Below are 15,508 nucleotides of genomic sequence, written 5' to 3'. Positions count from 1 at the left end.
CACACGGCAATTACTAAATTAATATCTGTTATTAACAGCCAATGGCACCATGTCTTTATACATACAAACACTGTCTTCATACATACAGAGCTGTGTTATCTGAACATACAGTTGAAGTCGGAAGTTTACATACACCTCAGCCAAATACATTTAAACTCAGTTTCACACAATTCCTGACATTTAATCCTAGTAACAATTCCCTGTCTTAGGTCAGTTAGGATCACCACTTTATTTTAAGAATGTGAAATGTCAGAATAATAGTAGAGATAATGATTAATTTCAGCTTGTATTTCTTTCTTAACATTCCCAGTGGGTCAGAAGTTTAGATACACTCAATTAGTATTTGGTAGCATTGCCTTTTAAATTGTTTAACTTGGGTCAAACGTTTCGGGTAGCCTTCTACAAGCTTCCCACAATAAATTGGGTGAATTTTGGCCCATGTCTCCTGACAGAGCTGGTGTAACTGAGTCAGGTTTGTAGGTCTCAATGCTTGCAAACACTTTTTCAGTTCTGCCCACAAATGTTCTATAGGATTGAGGTCAGGGCTTCGTGATGGCCACTCCAATACCTTGACTTTGTTGTCCTTAAGCCATTTTGCCACAACTCTGGAAGTATGCTTGTTGATATGTTCATATGGAAGACCCATTTGGAAGACCCGTTTGCGACCAAGCTTTAACTTCCTGACTGATGTCTTGAGATGTTGCTTCAATATATCCACATACTTTTCCTACCTCATGATACCATCTATTTTGTGTAGTGCACCAGTCCCTCCTGCAGCAAAGCACCCCCACAACATGACGCTGCCACCCCCGTGCTTCACGGTTGGGATGGTGTTCTTCGGCTTGCAAGCATCCCCCTTTTTCCTCCAAACATAACAATGGTCATTATGGCCAAACAGTTATATTTTTGTTTCATCAGACCAGAGTACATTTCTCCAAAAAGTACCATCTTTGTCCCCATGTTCAGTTACAAACCGTAGTCTGGCTTTTTTTATGGAGGTTTTGGAGCAGTGGCTTCTTACTTGCGGAGCAGCCTTTCAGGTTATGTCGATATAGGACTCGTTTACTGTGGATATAGATACTTTTGTACCCGTTTCCTCCAGCATCTTCACAAGGTCCTTTGTTCTGGGATTGATTTGCACATTTAGCAACAAAGTACGTTAATTTTTTTTAATTTTATTTTATTTTACCTTTATTTAACCAGGCAAGTCAGTTAAGAACACATTCTTATTTTCAATGACGGCCTGGGAACAGTGGGTTAACTGCCTGTTCAGGGGCAGAACGACAGATTTGTACCTTGTCAGCTCGGGGGTTTGAACTCACAACCTTCCGGTTACTAGTCCAACGCTCTAACCACTAGGCTACCCTGCCGTCTCTAGGAGACAGAACGCATCTCCTTTCTGAGCGGTATGACGACTGTGTGGTCCCATGGTGTTTATTCTATTGTCATACTATTGTTTTAACAGATGAATGTGGTACGTTCAGGTGTTTGGAAATTACTCCCAATGGATGAACCAGACTTGTGGAGGTCTACAATTTTTTTTCTGAGGTCTTGGCTAATTTCTTTTGATTTTCCCATGATGACAAGCAAAGAGGCAATGAGTTTGAAGGTAGGCCTTGAAATACATCCACAGGTACACCTCCAATTGACTCAAATTATGTCAATTAGCCTATCAGAAGCTTCTAAAGCCATGACATCCTTTTCTTGAATTTTCCAAGTTGTTTAAAAGCACAGTCAACTTAGTATATGTAAACTTCTGACCCACTGGAATTGTGATACAGTGAATTATAAATGAAATAATCTGTCTGTAAACAATTCTGGAAAAACTACTTGTGTCATGCACAAAGTAGATGTCCTAACCGACTTGCCAAAACTATAGTTTGTTAACAAGAAATGTGTGGAGTGGTTGAAAAACGAGTTTAAATGACTCCAACCTAAGTGTATGTAAACTTCTGACTTCAAATGTATGTGGAATAGTACAAGTGTTCTTGTCGTAGCATTTGAAAATGTATGTATTTGTTCATCGATCTTAAAAATATTTTTATGATAGTGAAAGAAGTTTAGAAGTGAAAATTGTTATTGAACAAATGTAAGCCTAGTGTAGTATTAGAAGTGACTGAAGCAATCATATTAATTATGCGTTGCTGACATTTCCTCACCAGTTGGGTGGCTGGGTCTCTGAGGATGACTCAGGGGGGCTGTGGCAGACCGTGATGGCAGCAATAGTAAGTGGTATCGCAGGTGTAAAAGTGAAAATTGGAGTTGATGATCCTTGATCAGTATGCCTGACAACAAGTGTCAAAAAATTCCTACAAATGTGTTGCATTTTGGAATTAAGTTGTGTTTTATGAGCTCTGTCTAGACTTGTTCCACTCTTCGAACCGTCCAAACGGTGCGTCACCTTGGCATACCCCGCAGCAGAAGCAGTAGTGATAGCGTTGGTGTACACTATGTTACGTACCTCTGTGGGAGAGTTTCTGCAGCAGTGTCCTGAAGTGCTGAACCACAGACAGAGATACATCATAGGTGTACACCTCTGTCACCGGAACTGGTTTGGAGTGACACCTCCCGAACATTCCATCTGGGGAAAGGAGGACACAGAGAGTCAGGAACATACTGTATGGTACTAAACTCTGCCATACATATTCCCCATTCCAGGGACTTCAAACATTAATAACAGAAACCAACAGAAGGACTTTGATACAATTCATTATTATGAGTTTTAAAAAACAGCTATTTTTATGACTCACCAAGAAGCACAACACTCTCCCTTCAGTACCAACCCAGTGAGCACAGCTTTTTTCAGATTTAGATATTCTTCAATGGGAGCTAATGCTTCTCACTTTAGACATGATGCTATCAGCATGGTGAAAAGCACTGGCTCATCAATAGAGAGACGTTATCAATGAAGGCTCATCTTATCTACATATCAGCGGCCCTGAGCTCTACGCTGTGTCCAATGGGCTCTGGGGTGACGCACTCGGAGGTGCACATACAGCAGGATTCATATTTAATCTACCCACTATCTAAACAAGAATAGAAAGCCAGCACTTATAAAAGTGTGGATACGTCCCAAATGGCACGCTATTCCCTTGTGCATTACTTTTGACACAAGCCCTATGGCTGCGATTTTGGGAAGCAACCTTTGCCAATTACTGCACAACAGCATAATGTGAAAGACAGTAGGGTAACATTGCATTGCAAAATGTATGAATTCATCATGCTCATTTGTTTTGGTTCACAAATCACTCCCATCGTTGAGTGAGATCCAATTCAATGCAAACATGTTGGCAATGGTCCATGTTGGGCTATGGAAACAGCCCAACCTTTTTGTTTTAGAACACCCCCCATTGTAACATTTATGAGGAAACAGAGGAGTGGCCTAGCACCGAGCTGTATGGTGTCCAATCGGTCTCTCTACTGCCTGTAACAACCATTCACTCTCTGTCACCATCTCTGTTTCTATAATGGGAAACATGAGCGATAAGAGACAGTAACCTATGCATTTACCACTTTGACTTTTGCAATGACACATGTTTTGGTATTGTACCTATTGCCAATATTGTGTAATGTATGTTTTTGCTTATGTATGACCAGGAAGATGATTGTTATGTTGATAACCATAAATCAATCTAATCTATATTCACACAACATGGAGGTATAGTATAATATACCATATCCTATCAAATGCCATTCCGTAAAGCATCAGTTGTATCAGGCTTGTGTCTTTGGATTCTTTCTTTTCATATTGTCCTCTTGCTGTACTGTGAAGTTCAAGGCAACATTTGAATTATTACTCGTAATTATAGCAATGCAGATTTAAGTCCGAAACACCTTCTTTCTCATCTATCTTGGCCCCTGTACATGGGGGTGTTAATCAAAGCCAGAGCCCCCTTCCTTCAACTTGATTTACGGCGTGGATTACAGCAAAGGAGAATTTAAAGGCCATTTTCATGGGAGTGGTTTGCATTATGATTGAGGAGATGCTCGCTGGAGTTTAGAAATGACTTGTTGGATTCTGACTGATGTATTATCCCTGCTTGGAAGTGACCAGGTGGTCATGTTCTGCTGTGCTACACTGGTCTGTACAGCTGGAGTAACTCTAAACAACTCCCATATTCAATCAAAACAACAGGAAGCAACTTCCACAATCCATCTTTATACGATATCACCAAAATTATGAATCAGGGTAAACCTATAAATGAATAGGGTAAGTGCATAGATTTCTGAATTCTGATTGTCTCATACAAAAAAACAAGAAGATACTTCAAGCCTAAATATAACATTTATCCTGTAAAATATTTCCTCTGCATTGCACTACACCTCAGCTCTTTCTCCAGTGTGTGACAGTCAGATCACAGCCAATGCACAGCATCAGTGGATGCAGCTAATCAGCTGTGAGTGATGCTAAAGCTAATAAAAGGTTCTCTGAGGGGGAGGCTATGAGTCACTGGGCCATGCTGCTGCTAGCTGCTGCCTGCCAGGGCAGGATGATGTGTATTGCCTATCCAGATTGTAACCCAAATGGCACTCTATTCCCTATAAGCGAACAGGCTCTGGACAAACGAGGTACACTATATAGGGGATAGGGTGTCATTTGGGATGCCGCAAGTGTCCGATTGTGCCGTGGGATGCCAGAGTAATTGATCTTGGTGTCTGTGGGGTTCTGGCCAAGCCCCCAGGAGGGGTCCAGTCCATTAGGCTGAATGGTAGTTATATGGGAGAGATATGGTAGATATAGTATAGAGATATGGTAGATATAGTATAGAGATATGGTAGATATAGTATAGAGATATAGTAGATATAGTATAGAGATATGGTATAGAGATATAGTATAGAGATATGGTAGATATAGTATAGAGATATGGTATAGAGATATAGTAGATATAGTATAGAGATATAGTATAGAGATATGGTAGATATAGTATAAAGATATAGTAGATATAGTATAGAGATATAGTAGATATAGTATAGAGATATAGTATATATAGTATAGAGATAAGGTAGATATACAGTGCCTTGCGAAAGTATTCGGCCCCCTTGAACTTTGCGACCTTTTGCCACATTTCAGGCTTCAAACATAAAGATATAAAACTGTATTTTTTTGTGAAGAATCAACAACAAGTGGGACACAATCATGAAGTGGAACGACATTTATTGGATATTTCAAACTTTTTTAACAAATCAAAAACTGAAAAATTGGCCGTGCAAAATTATTCAGCCCCCTTAAGTTAATACTTTGTAGCGCCACCTTTTGCTGCGATTACAGCTGTAAGTCGCTTGGGGTATGTCTCTATCAGTTTTGCACATCGAGAGACGGAAATTTTTTCCCATTCCTCCTTGCAAATCAGCTCGAGCTCAGTGAGGTTGGATGGAGAGCATTTGTGAACAGCAGTTTTCAGTTCTTTCCACAGATTCTCGATTGGATTCAGGTCTGGACTTTGACTTGGCCATTCTAACACCTGGATATGTTTATTTTTGAACCATTCCATTGTAGATTTTGCTTTATGTTTTGGATCATTGTCTTGTTGGAAGACAAATCTCCGTCCCAGTCTCAGGTCTTTTGCAGACTCCATCAGGTTTTCTTCCAGAATGGTCCTGTATTTGGCTCCATCCATCTTCCCATCAATTTTATCCATCTTCCCATCAATTTTAACCATCTTCCCTGTCCCTGCTGAAGAAAAGCAGGCCCAAACCATGATGCTGTCACCACAATGTTTGACAGTGGGTATGGTGTGTTCTGGGTGATGAGCTGTGTTGCTTTTACGCCAAACATAACGTTTTGCATTGTTGCCAAAAAGTTCAATTTTGGTTTCATCTGACCAGAGCACCTTCTTCCACATGTTTGGTGTGTCTCCCAGGTGGCTTGTGGCAAACTTTAACAACACTTTTTATGGATATCTTTAAGAAATGGCTTTCTTCTTGCCACTCTTCCATAAAGGCCAGATTTGTGCAATATAAGACTGATTGTTGTCCTATGGACAGAGTCTCCCACCTCAGCTGTAGATCTCTGCAGTTCATCCAGAGTGATCATGGGCCTCTTGGCTGCATCTCTGATCAGTCTTCTCCTTGTATGAGCTGAAAGTTTAGAGGGACGGCCAGGTCTTGGTAGATTTGCAGTGGTCTGATACGGCTTTAAACTTCTTCACAACAGTATCTCGGACCTGCCTGGTGTGTTCCTTGTTCTTCATGATGCTCTCTGCGCTTTTAACGGACCTCTGAGACTATCACAGTGCAGGTGCATTTATACGGAGACTTGATTACACACAGGTGGATTGTATTTATCATCATGAGTCATTTAGGTCAACATTGGATCATTCAGAGATCCTCACTGAACTTCTGGAGAGAGTTTGCTGCACTGAAAGTAAAGGGGCTGAATAATTTTGCACGCTCAATTTTTCAGTTTTTGATTTGTTAAAAAAGTTTGAAATATCCAATAAATGTCGTTCCACTTCATGATTGTGTCCCACTTGTTGTTGATTCTTTGAAGCCTGAAATGTGGCAAAAGGTCGCAAAGTTCAAGGGGGCCGAATACTTTCGCAAGGCACTGTAGTATAGAGATATGGTAGATATAGTATAGAGATATGGTAGATATAGTATAGAGATATGGTAGATATAGTATAGAGATATAGTAGATATAGTATAGAGATATGGTAGATATAGTATAGAGATATAGTATAGAGATATAGTAGATATAGTATAGAGATATAGTATAGAGATATAGTAGATATAGTATAGAGATATAGTATAGAGATATGGTAGATATAGTATAGAGATATGGTAGATATAGTATAGAGATATAGTATAGAGATATAGTATAGAGATATAGTATAGAGATATGGTAGATATAGTATAGAGATATGGTAGATATAGTATAGAGATATAGTATAGAGATATAGTATAGAGATATAGTATAGAGATATGGTAGATATAGTATAGAGATATGGTAGATATAGCATAGAGATATGGTAGATATAGCATAGAGATATGGTAGATATAGCATAGAGATATGGTAGATATAGCATAGAGATATGGTAGATATAGTATAGAGATATGGTAGATATAGCATAGAGATATGGTAGATATAGCATAGAGATATGGTAGATATAGCATAGAGATATGGTAGATATAGCATAGAGATATGGTAGATATAGTATAGAGATATGGTAGTTATATTTAGTTATTGATTGTATTGATTTCACCTTGGCCAGGAAGGCTATTTGAGACCAAGTTCTCATTTACAATTGCGACCAGGCCAAGATAAAGCAAAGCAGTTCGACACATACAACAACACAGAGTTACACATGGAGTAAAACAAACATACAGTCAATAATACAATAGAAAAATAAGTCTATATAAAATGTGAGCAAATGAGGTGAGGTAAGGGAGGTAAAGGCAACAAAAAAAGGCCATGGTGGCGAAGTAAATACAATATAGCAAGTAAAACACTGGAATGGTAGATTTGCAGTGGAAGAATGCGCAAAGTAGAAATAAAAATAATGGGGTGCAAAGGAGCAAAATAAATAAATACAGTAGGTGAAGAGGTAGTTGTTCAGGCTAAATTATAGATGGGCTATGTACAGGTGCAGTAATCTGTGAGCTGCTCTGACAGCTGGTGCTTAAAGCTAGTGAGGGAGATAAGTGTTTCCAGTCTCAGAGATTTTTGTAGTTCGTTCCAGTCATTGGCAGCAGAGAACTGGAAGGAGAGGCGGCCAAAGGAATAATTGGTTTTGGGGGTGACCAGAGAGATATACCTGCTGGAGCGCGTGCTACAGGTGGGTGCTGCTATGGTGACCAGCAAGCTGAGATAAGTGGGGACTTTACCTAGCAGGGTCTTGTAGATGCCCTGGAGCCAGTGGGTTTGGCGACGAGTATGAAGCGAGGGCCAACCAATGAGAGCGTACAGGTCGCAGTGGTAGGTAGTATACGGGGCTTTGGTGACAAAACGGATGGCACTGTGATAGACTGCATCCAATTTATTGAGTATGGTATTGGAGGCTATTTTGTAAATGACATCGCCGAAGTCGAGGATCGGTAGGATGGTCAGTTTTACAAGGGTATGTTTGGCAGCATGAGTGAAGGATGCTTTGTGGCGAAATAGGAAGCCAATTCTAGATTTAACTTTGGATTGGAGATGTTTGATGTGAGCCTGGAAGGAGAGTTTCCAGTCTAACCAGACACCTAGGTATTTGTAGCTGTTCACATATTCTAAGTCAGAGCCGTCCAGAGTAGTGATGTTGGACAGGTGGGCAGGTGCAGGCAGCGATCGGATGCATTTAGTTTTACTTGTATTTAACAGCAATTGGAGGCCACGGAAGGAGAATTGTATGGCATTGAAGCTCGCCTGGAGGGTTGTTAACACAGTGTCCAAAGAAGGGCCAGAAGTATACAGAATGGTGTCGTCTGCATAGACGTGGATCAGAGACTCACATGCAGCAAGAGCGACATCATTGATGTATACAGAGAAGAGAGTCGGCCCAAGAATTGAACCCTGTAGCAACCCCATAGAGACTGCCAGAGTACCGGACAACAGACCCTCCGATTTTACACATTGAACTCTATCAGAGAAGTAGTTGGTGAACCAGGCGAGGCAATCATTTGAGAAACCAAGGCTGTTGAGTCTGCCGATGAGGATGTGGTGATTGACAGAGTCGAAAGCCATGGCCAGGTCAATGAATACATGGGCTTTACAGTGTCCCAGAACTCTTTTGAGTTTGTGTTGCAGGAAGCAAATTTCTGCTTGAAAAAGCTAGCCTTAGCTTTTCTAACTGCCTGTGTATATTGGTTTCTAACTTCCCTGAAAAGTTGCATATCACGGGGGCTGTTCGATGCTAATGCAGAACGCCAAAGGATGTTTTTGTGTTGGTTAAGGGCAGTCAGGTCTGGAGAGAACCAAGGGCTATATCTGTTCCTGGTTCTAGATTTCTTGAATGGGGCATGCTTATTTAAGATGGTGAGGAAGGCATTTAAAAAAAATAACCAGGCATCCTCTACTGACGGGATGAGGTCAATATCCTTCCAGGATACCCGGGCCAGGTCGATTAGAAAGTCCTGCTCGCTGAAGTGTTTCAGGGAGCGTTTGACAGTGACGAGTGGAGGTCGCTTGACCGCTGACCCATTACAGATGCAGGCAATGAGGCAGTGATCGCTGAGATCTTGGTTGAAAACAGCAGAGGTGTATTTAGAGGACAAGTTGGTTAGGATGATATCTATGAGGATGCCCGTGTTTACGGCTTTGGGGTGGTACCTGGTAGGTTCATTGATAATTTGTGTGAGATTGAGGGCATCAAGCTTAGATTGTAGGATGGCTGGGGTGTTAGATAGATGGGGGCAATCAGTTCACATAGTGTCCAGTGCACAGCTGGGGGCAGAGGGTGGTCTATAGCAGGCGGCAACGGTGAGAGACTTGTTTTTAGAGAGTTCGATTTTTAAAAGTAGAAGTTCAAATTGTTTGGGTACAGACCTGGATAGTAGGACAGAACTCCGCAGGCTATCTCTGCAGTAGATGGCAACACCGCCCCCTTTGGCCGTTCTATCTCATCTGAAAATGTTGTAGTTAGGGATGGAGATTTCAGAGTTTTTGGTGGTCTTCCTAAGCCAGGATTCAGACATGGCTGGACGAGATATGGTTGATATAGTGTATAGATATGGTAGGTATAGTGTACAGATATGGTAGATATAGTATAGATATGGTAGATATAGTGTACAGATACGGTAGACAGTGTACAGATACGGTAGATACAGTGTACAGATATGGTAGATACAGTGTAGAGATATGGTATATATAGTGTAGAGATATGGTAGATATAGTGTAGAAATATGGTAGATATAGTGTAGAAATATGGTAGATATCGTGTAGAAATATGGTAGATATCGTGTAGAGATATGGTAGATATCGTGTAGAAATATGGTAGATATAGTAGATATCGTGTAGAAATATGGTAGATATAGTGTAGAGATATGGTAGATATAGTGTAGAAATATGGTAGATATAGTGTAGAAATATGGTAGATATAGTGTAGAAATATGGTAGATATAGTGTAGAAATATGGTAGATATAGTATAGAGATATGGTAGATATAGTATAGAGATATGGTAGATATAGTATAGAGATATGGTAGATATAGTATAGAGATATGCTAGATCTCATTAAACAAATGTTTTAGACTTAAGCTAAACAGATGATGATGATGATGATTTCAGTTGATGGAAAGCTTTCCGTGCCACATACAGTATAAAGCATCACATCTGTGGTCCATTACAATTTCCCCTTTAATAAGCGGAGCATCCGCAACCACAACCACGTTTACCACAGAGCTGTCCATGACACTTCACCATTTCAGGAAGCAGGAGGGCCAGAATCAAACATGATTGTTATTTTCTCAATATAGCTTATAAATAAACGGCTATTTATTTATTGAATCAGTAAGAGTTGCTACATTTTGAGTTGCTTGAGACAAACAAACAGGCTGTCTTGTTATCAGAGACCAAAACCTACTAGCTGGGAGGAGTCACACAGCAATCTGAATCTGTCCGTGACATGTTGGATGAAGACCTGTTAGGACACAGCTGGGTAATGGGCCAATTTATTTCCATTCCCCTGTTACACCTGTTGCCATGGTGATGCCAGTTGAGTGTTTGTTTACAAGTCCCCTTTTGCTAATCAGAGTAGGAGCTGGAACAGATTAGAGCATCCTCTTTTGTTTGTGTGGTGCTCCAACAAGTATCTGATGCCTCTCCGCCTGCTCGTCTCAAAAAGCACCTGGTGTCTGTTGTCTTAATGAGAAAGGGTTAGATTCACCTAGCCAACATCAGGCACTTTGGAGGAAATCGCAGTATGTGCTTCTACTAGCAGAATCTTAATGGTTTTATATTGGAAATGATCATACATTGGTGCTAAATTGTGGAACATCTGTTCTCCACGGTTTTCTATTGGCAAGATAGAATACAGTGCGTGTGTGTGTGCGTGCGTATGTGCGTGTGTACGTACGTGCGTGTGTGTGTGCGTGCGTGTGTCTGTGCGTGTGTATGTGCGTGTGTACGTGCAACCCCACTTGATGTATTGAACATTTTATGTAAATGTACCTTTGCTTCTAAAGTGAGCCAAGCATAAATAAATGTATAGGTCCAAATTAAATAACTACGGTGTGAATATACTGTATTATACGACACAAGACCTCAACTGTTGTTAATACTCAAATCAAACGTTGTCACGTGCCGAATACAACAAGTGTAGACCTTACCGTGAAATGCTTACTTACAAGCCCTTAACCAACAGTACAGTTCAAGAAGAGTTTTGGAAAATATTTACCAAATAAACTAAAGTAAAAGAAATGTACAAGTAAAAAGTAACAATAACATAACAATAACGAGGCTATATAGGGGCACCGGGTTAGTGTGTGGGCGTACAGGTTAGAGGTCATTTGTACATGTAGGTAGGGGTGAAGTGATTATGTATAGATAATAACCAGCGAGTAGCTGCAGTGTACAAAACAAGTGTGTGTGGGGGGGGGGGGGGGGGGGGGGCATCAATGTAAATAGTCCGGTGGCCATTGATTAATTGTACAGCAGTCTAGGCTGGGGGTAGAAGGGGGTAGAAGCTGTTAAGGAGCCTTTTGGTCCTAGACTTGGGGCTCCTGCACCGCTTGCCGTGCGGTAGTAGTCTATGACTTGGGTGACTGGAGTCTGACAATTTTATAGGCTTTCCTCTGACACGCCTATTATATAGGTCCTGGATGGCAGGAGGGTACTGGGCCGTACGCACTACCCTCTGTAGCGCCATACCAGGAGGTGATGCAACTGGCCACGAAATTGGGGAGAAAAAATAAAATTAATAAATAAATAAAAAACATTTTTCTCCCCAATTTCGTGGTATTGTTAGTAGCTTGTCTCATCGCTACAACTCCCTTTTGGGCTCGGGAGAGACGAAGGTTGAAAGTCATGCGTCCTCCGATACACAACCCAAGCCACACTGCCACACTGCTTCTTAACACAGTGCACATCCAACCCGGAAGCCAGCCGCACCAATGTGTCGGAGGAAACACCGTGCACCTTGCAACCTTGGTTAGCGCGCACTGCGGTCCGCCACAGGAGTCGCTGGTGCGCGATGAGACAAGGATATCCCTAACGGCCAAACCCTCCCTAACCCAGACGACATTAGGCCAATTGGGCATCGCCCCTCGGAACCTCCCGGTCGCGACCGGTTACGACAGGGCCTGGGCGCGAACCCAGAGTCTCTGGTGGCACAGCTGGTGCTGCAGTACAGTGCCCTTAACCACTGCGCCACCCGGGAGGTTGGTCAGGATGCTCTCGATGGTGCAGCTGTAGAACTTTTTGAGGATCTGGGGACCCATGCCAAATATTTTCAGTCTCCTGAGGGGGAAAAGGTTTTGTTGTGCCCTCTTCACGACTGTCTTGGTGTGTTTGGACCATGATAGTTTGTTGGTGATGTGGACACCAAGGAACTTAAAACTCTCGACCCGCTCCACTACAGTCGCGTCAATGTTAATGGGTGCATGTTCGGCCCGCCTTCTCCTGTAGTCCACGATCAGCTCCTTAATCTTGCAGCATGAATTTACCAAGGCTTTCTCCGCTTTGTACAAAAAGTAAACCGTATTAATTACAGCAACATCTTAATTGATTTAATCAGAATCTATTCTGCACTGGAGTTTTACAAAATTACTCCATAAACAATGTAACAAAGCACCAAGTACACTTCTGAAATGTCCAAAAGAAAAGTATAAGGAAGTGCATACTTATTGACTACAGGTGTTCCTGTATCAGGGAAGGAATGTTTCAATTTCACTGTTGAGCACACAGAGGGTGTTCCTTGTGGAACAAAGACAGGCTGAGGGAGCATTCTGTACTACCGGTATTTAATTATAAATCACACATTACACAATACAGACTAGGAAACTGATCTAACAGAGGAGAATACTCTAGACATATCCAGCACATTTTCAATATCATTGTATACATGTATACATCAACTGTTCATGTAGCAATCATTCAGAATCAGTAAAGCATGTCTGTCATTCTTGACTTTTTTGGGCGGAAAATGTATGAAACAGTACTGTAATTGCACCACAAGGTGGCGACTGACTGACCATTCAAGGGCCTGCTGGTGTCCTAGAGCAGGCGTTTGCAAACTTTTTTAAACTCAGGCTCCCCTTCCAGCATTGGGGAACATCCCACACCCAGCTAAAACTATTTAGATGACAATGGCTAGTTGATCTGGAAATTTCTGAAAAGTTACAAACAGCTCTCTAAGGTATGCAATGACTGACATGACAAGAGCAAAACTGGTGATGCGCTACCCAATTTAGAAATTGCACCTTGTGCATTCTACTATTACAACATTCAAGAGTAAATTGAAAGCTGGACTGAGATACCCCGCTCCCCTCCCTCCCGACTCCACAGTTTTGGAACCACTGGCCTAGAGAGTACCCTGGATTTTCCATTGCGGCAAATTACTTGTTTGACATGACTTGCTGATGAGTAGATTTCAGTCATTTTATAAATATTAATATCCATTTTCCATTCAAATAGCACAGATCACCGTATTCATATATTGTATCTTGTTTCACATATCCCTTTTCCAAGCACCAATGAAATATTGCAAGTGAGACAAACATGAAATATAAACCATGAGTGTGTGTCAGTGTGCACGTTTCTGAGAATCCTAGTCAAGCAAAGAAATATTGAGCAAATAAAACAGCAGGACCCAGCGAGTCTTGCAAACAAACCAAAAGCTCAAAGCAAGATTAATTGGCTTCCACAAATTGCTAGTCTCCCTTCTGAAAGCATTAGACCTGGGGTTTGCTCATGCACAACTCTTTAGCAAACTGGCAACACAAATACAAATACTATCCATCACCTCCATGGGTAACCACGCCACTGGGGACGGATGTGATTAATCCATTTCAAGCCTCACAGATCAACAGAAAACATTCAGGAAGCTGTTAAACTTGCACTAGAAGAAATGGTTCTCTATAGGCTACAGTGTTTTTGACAATAGTCAAAGTTTAACAGCACGCCGAATTAACAAAAGAAGCATACCGTCCAAAAGAAGCCCTGAAAAGTCTAAATAATGGTGGATTACATTTACACAATATCTAACAAAATATGTTGTCAACTAGTCAAATACACTGTAATAGGAATACTCTGTCATAAATATACTTTTAAAGTTACATTCATTACAGACAGATTTCTATCATGTGACATCACTTGGATACACCCTCACTTAAAAATGATCTATCATCATTAATATTCACTTCAGATATGTTATCTGATAGCAACATCACACCTACTGGATCAAAGTGAAACTGGGTTAAGCAAAAAGGGCATGCATTGTGCACACTTTCCACTGCCTATGTTGATTTTCCACAGCCTATTTCCCCCTGACCTGACCTGACCTCGCTCCAATACCCAGACCGACAACATTGGTAATACAGTCTACTGAAAAGCTGCAGTACCCTCAGCTCTATCATCTTGGGTATGATGTGCAATACATGGGAGTGACCACAAGGGGACAGTATGTAGAACAATTGACTGCAGACCCTTCCCTACCACTCTATACATTCCAAATGACACCCTATTCCATATATTGCACTATTGTATTCATTTTGACCAGGACCTATAGGGCTATTTGGGATTCAGACCATATCTTTATGTGCAGGCTACTGGGCTCCGTGCTACTGACGCCAGGTCATTCAGAATCATGAGATGTGCCTATAATGTCACAGAGCACTTGGTCATCCTGGTCTAAATTCAGGACTGCTCATCCTCAGACAGATCAAACTGAGCCTCTCCACCGCCGACGATCATTCAGACTGCCCTTTCCTTTGTGCTCCAGATCAGACCTGAGCCGTGTCCCAAATGGTACTCTATTCCATTTATAGTGCACTACTTTTGACCAGGGCCATATAAGGCTGGGAATAGGGTGCCATTTGAGATGCATCCCTGCAGGGGGTGAGATATGTTCTAGAATATTAAAAGCCAGGTACCCTCCTCCAGTGAACACGAATATGTATCTCTATCGCAGGATCCAGGAAGCTACATCAGAAGCTGATGTTCTGAGTGAAAAATGATTAATTTTGCACAGAGACAGAGACAGAGAGACAGAGACAGAGACAGAGACAGAGACACAGACACAGAGAGAGAGAGAGAGAGAGAGAGAGAGAGAGAGAGAGAGAGAGAGAGAGAGAGAGAGAGAGAGAGAAGAAAGCATGGAGCTGTCAGTGTCTCTGATTAATGTGTCTTTGATCGATGAGATGCCTTGCGGCTACTTTAGTTCAGTGCCAAACTACTTTGAATTACAGTAGCTTGTTTCCCCTCACTATTGTTTCACATAATAACCAAATTAGGTGACATTTTACAGTAACACTTTCAACTGTCCCATTTTGCTTGTATACCTGTGTAGTAACCATGTCACTCTATCAACACAGTGTTCACATGTTGACAGTGCTTTTTGTATTCGGGCACAAACAGAGAGTTGTAGGCAGGCAAA

The 15,508-nt window shown here is 41.4% G+C and overlaps 1 protein-coding gene across 4 annotated transcripts in view; it reads right to left on the bottom strand.

The window, feature by feature from the left end:
• LOC109875289 (receptor-type tyrosine-protein phosphatase N2-like) overlaps positions 1-15,508 on the bottom strand; it is a 144,708-nt gene that overhangs the window by 111,871 nt on the left and 17,329 nt on the right. For all 4 annotated transcript variants that reach the window (XM_020467592.2, XM_031809922.1, XM_031809921.1 and 1 more), the window contains one exon: positions 2,462-2,581. In XM_020467592.2, the coding sequence (XP_020323181.1) occupies positions 2,462-2,581 (120 nt within the window). The remainder of the gene's footprint in view (positions 1-2,461; positions 2,582-15,508) is intronic.

Source organism: Oncorhynchus kisutch, linkage group LG30, assembly GCF_002021735.2.
Source record: "Oncorhynchus kisutch isolate 150728-3 linkage group LG30, Okis_V2, whole genome shotgun sequence".
Lineage (NCBI taxonomy): Eukaryota > Metazoa > Chordata > Actinopteri > Salmoniformes > Salmonidae > Oncorhynchus > Oncorhynchus kisutch.
This window is presented reverse-complemented; position numbering and strand designations above follow the sequence as displayed.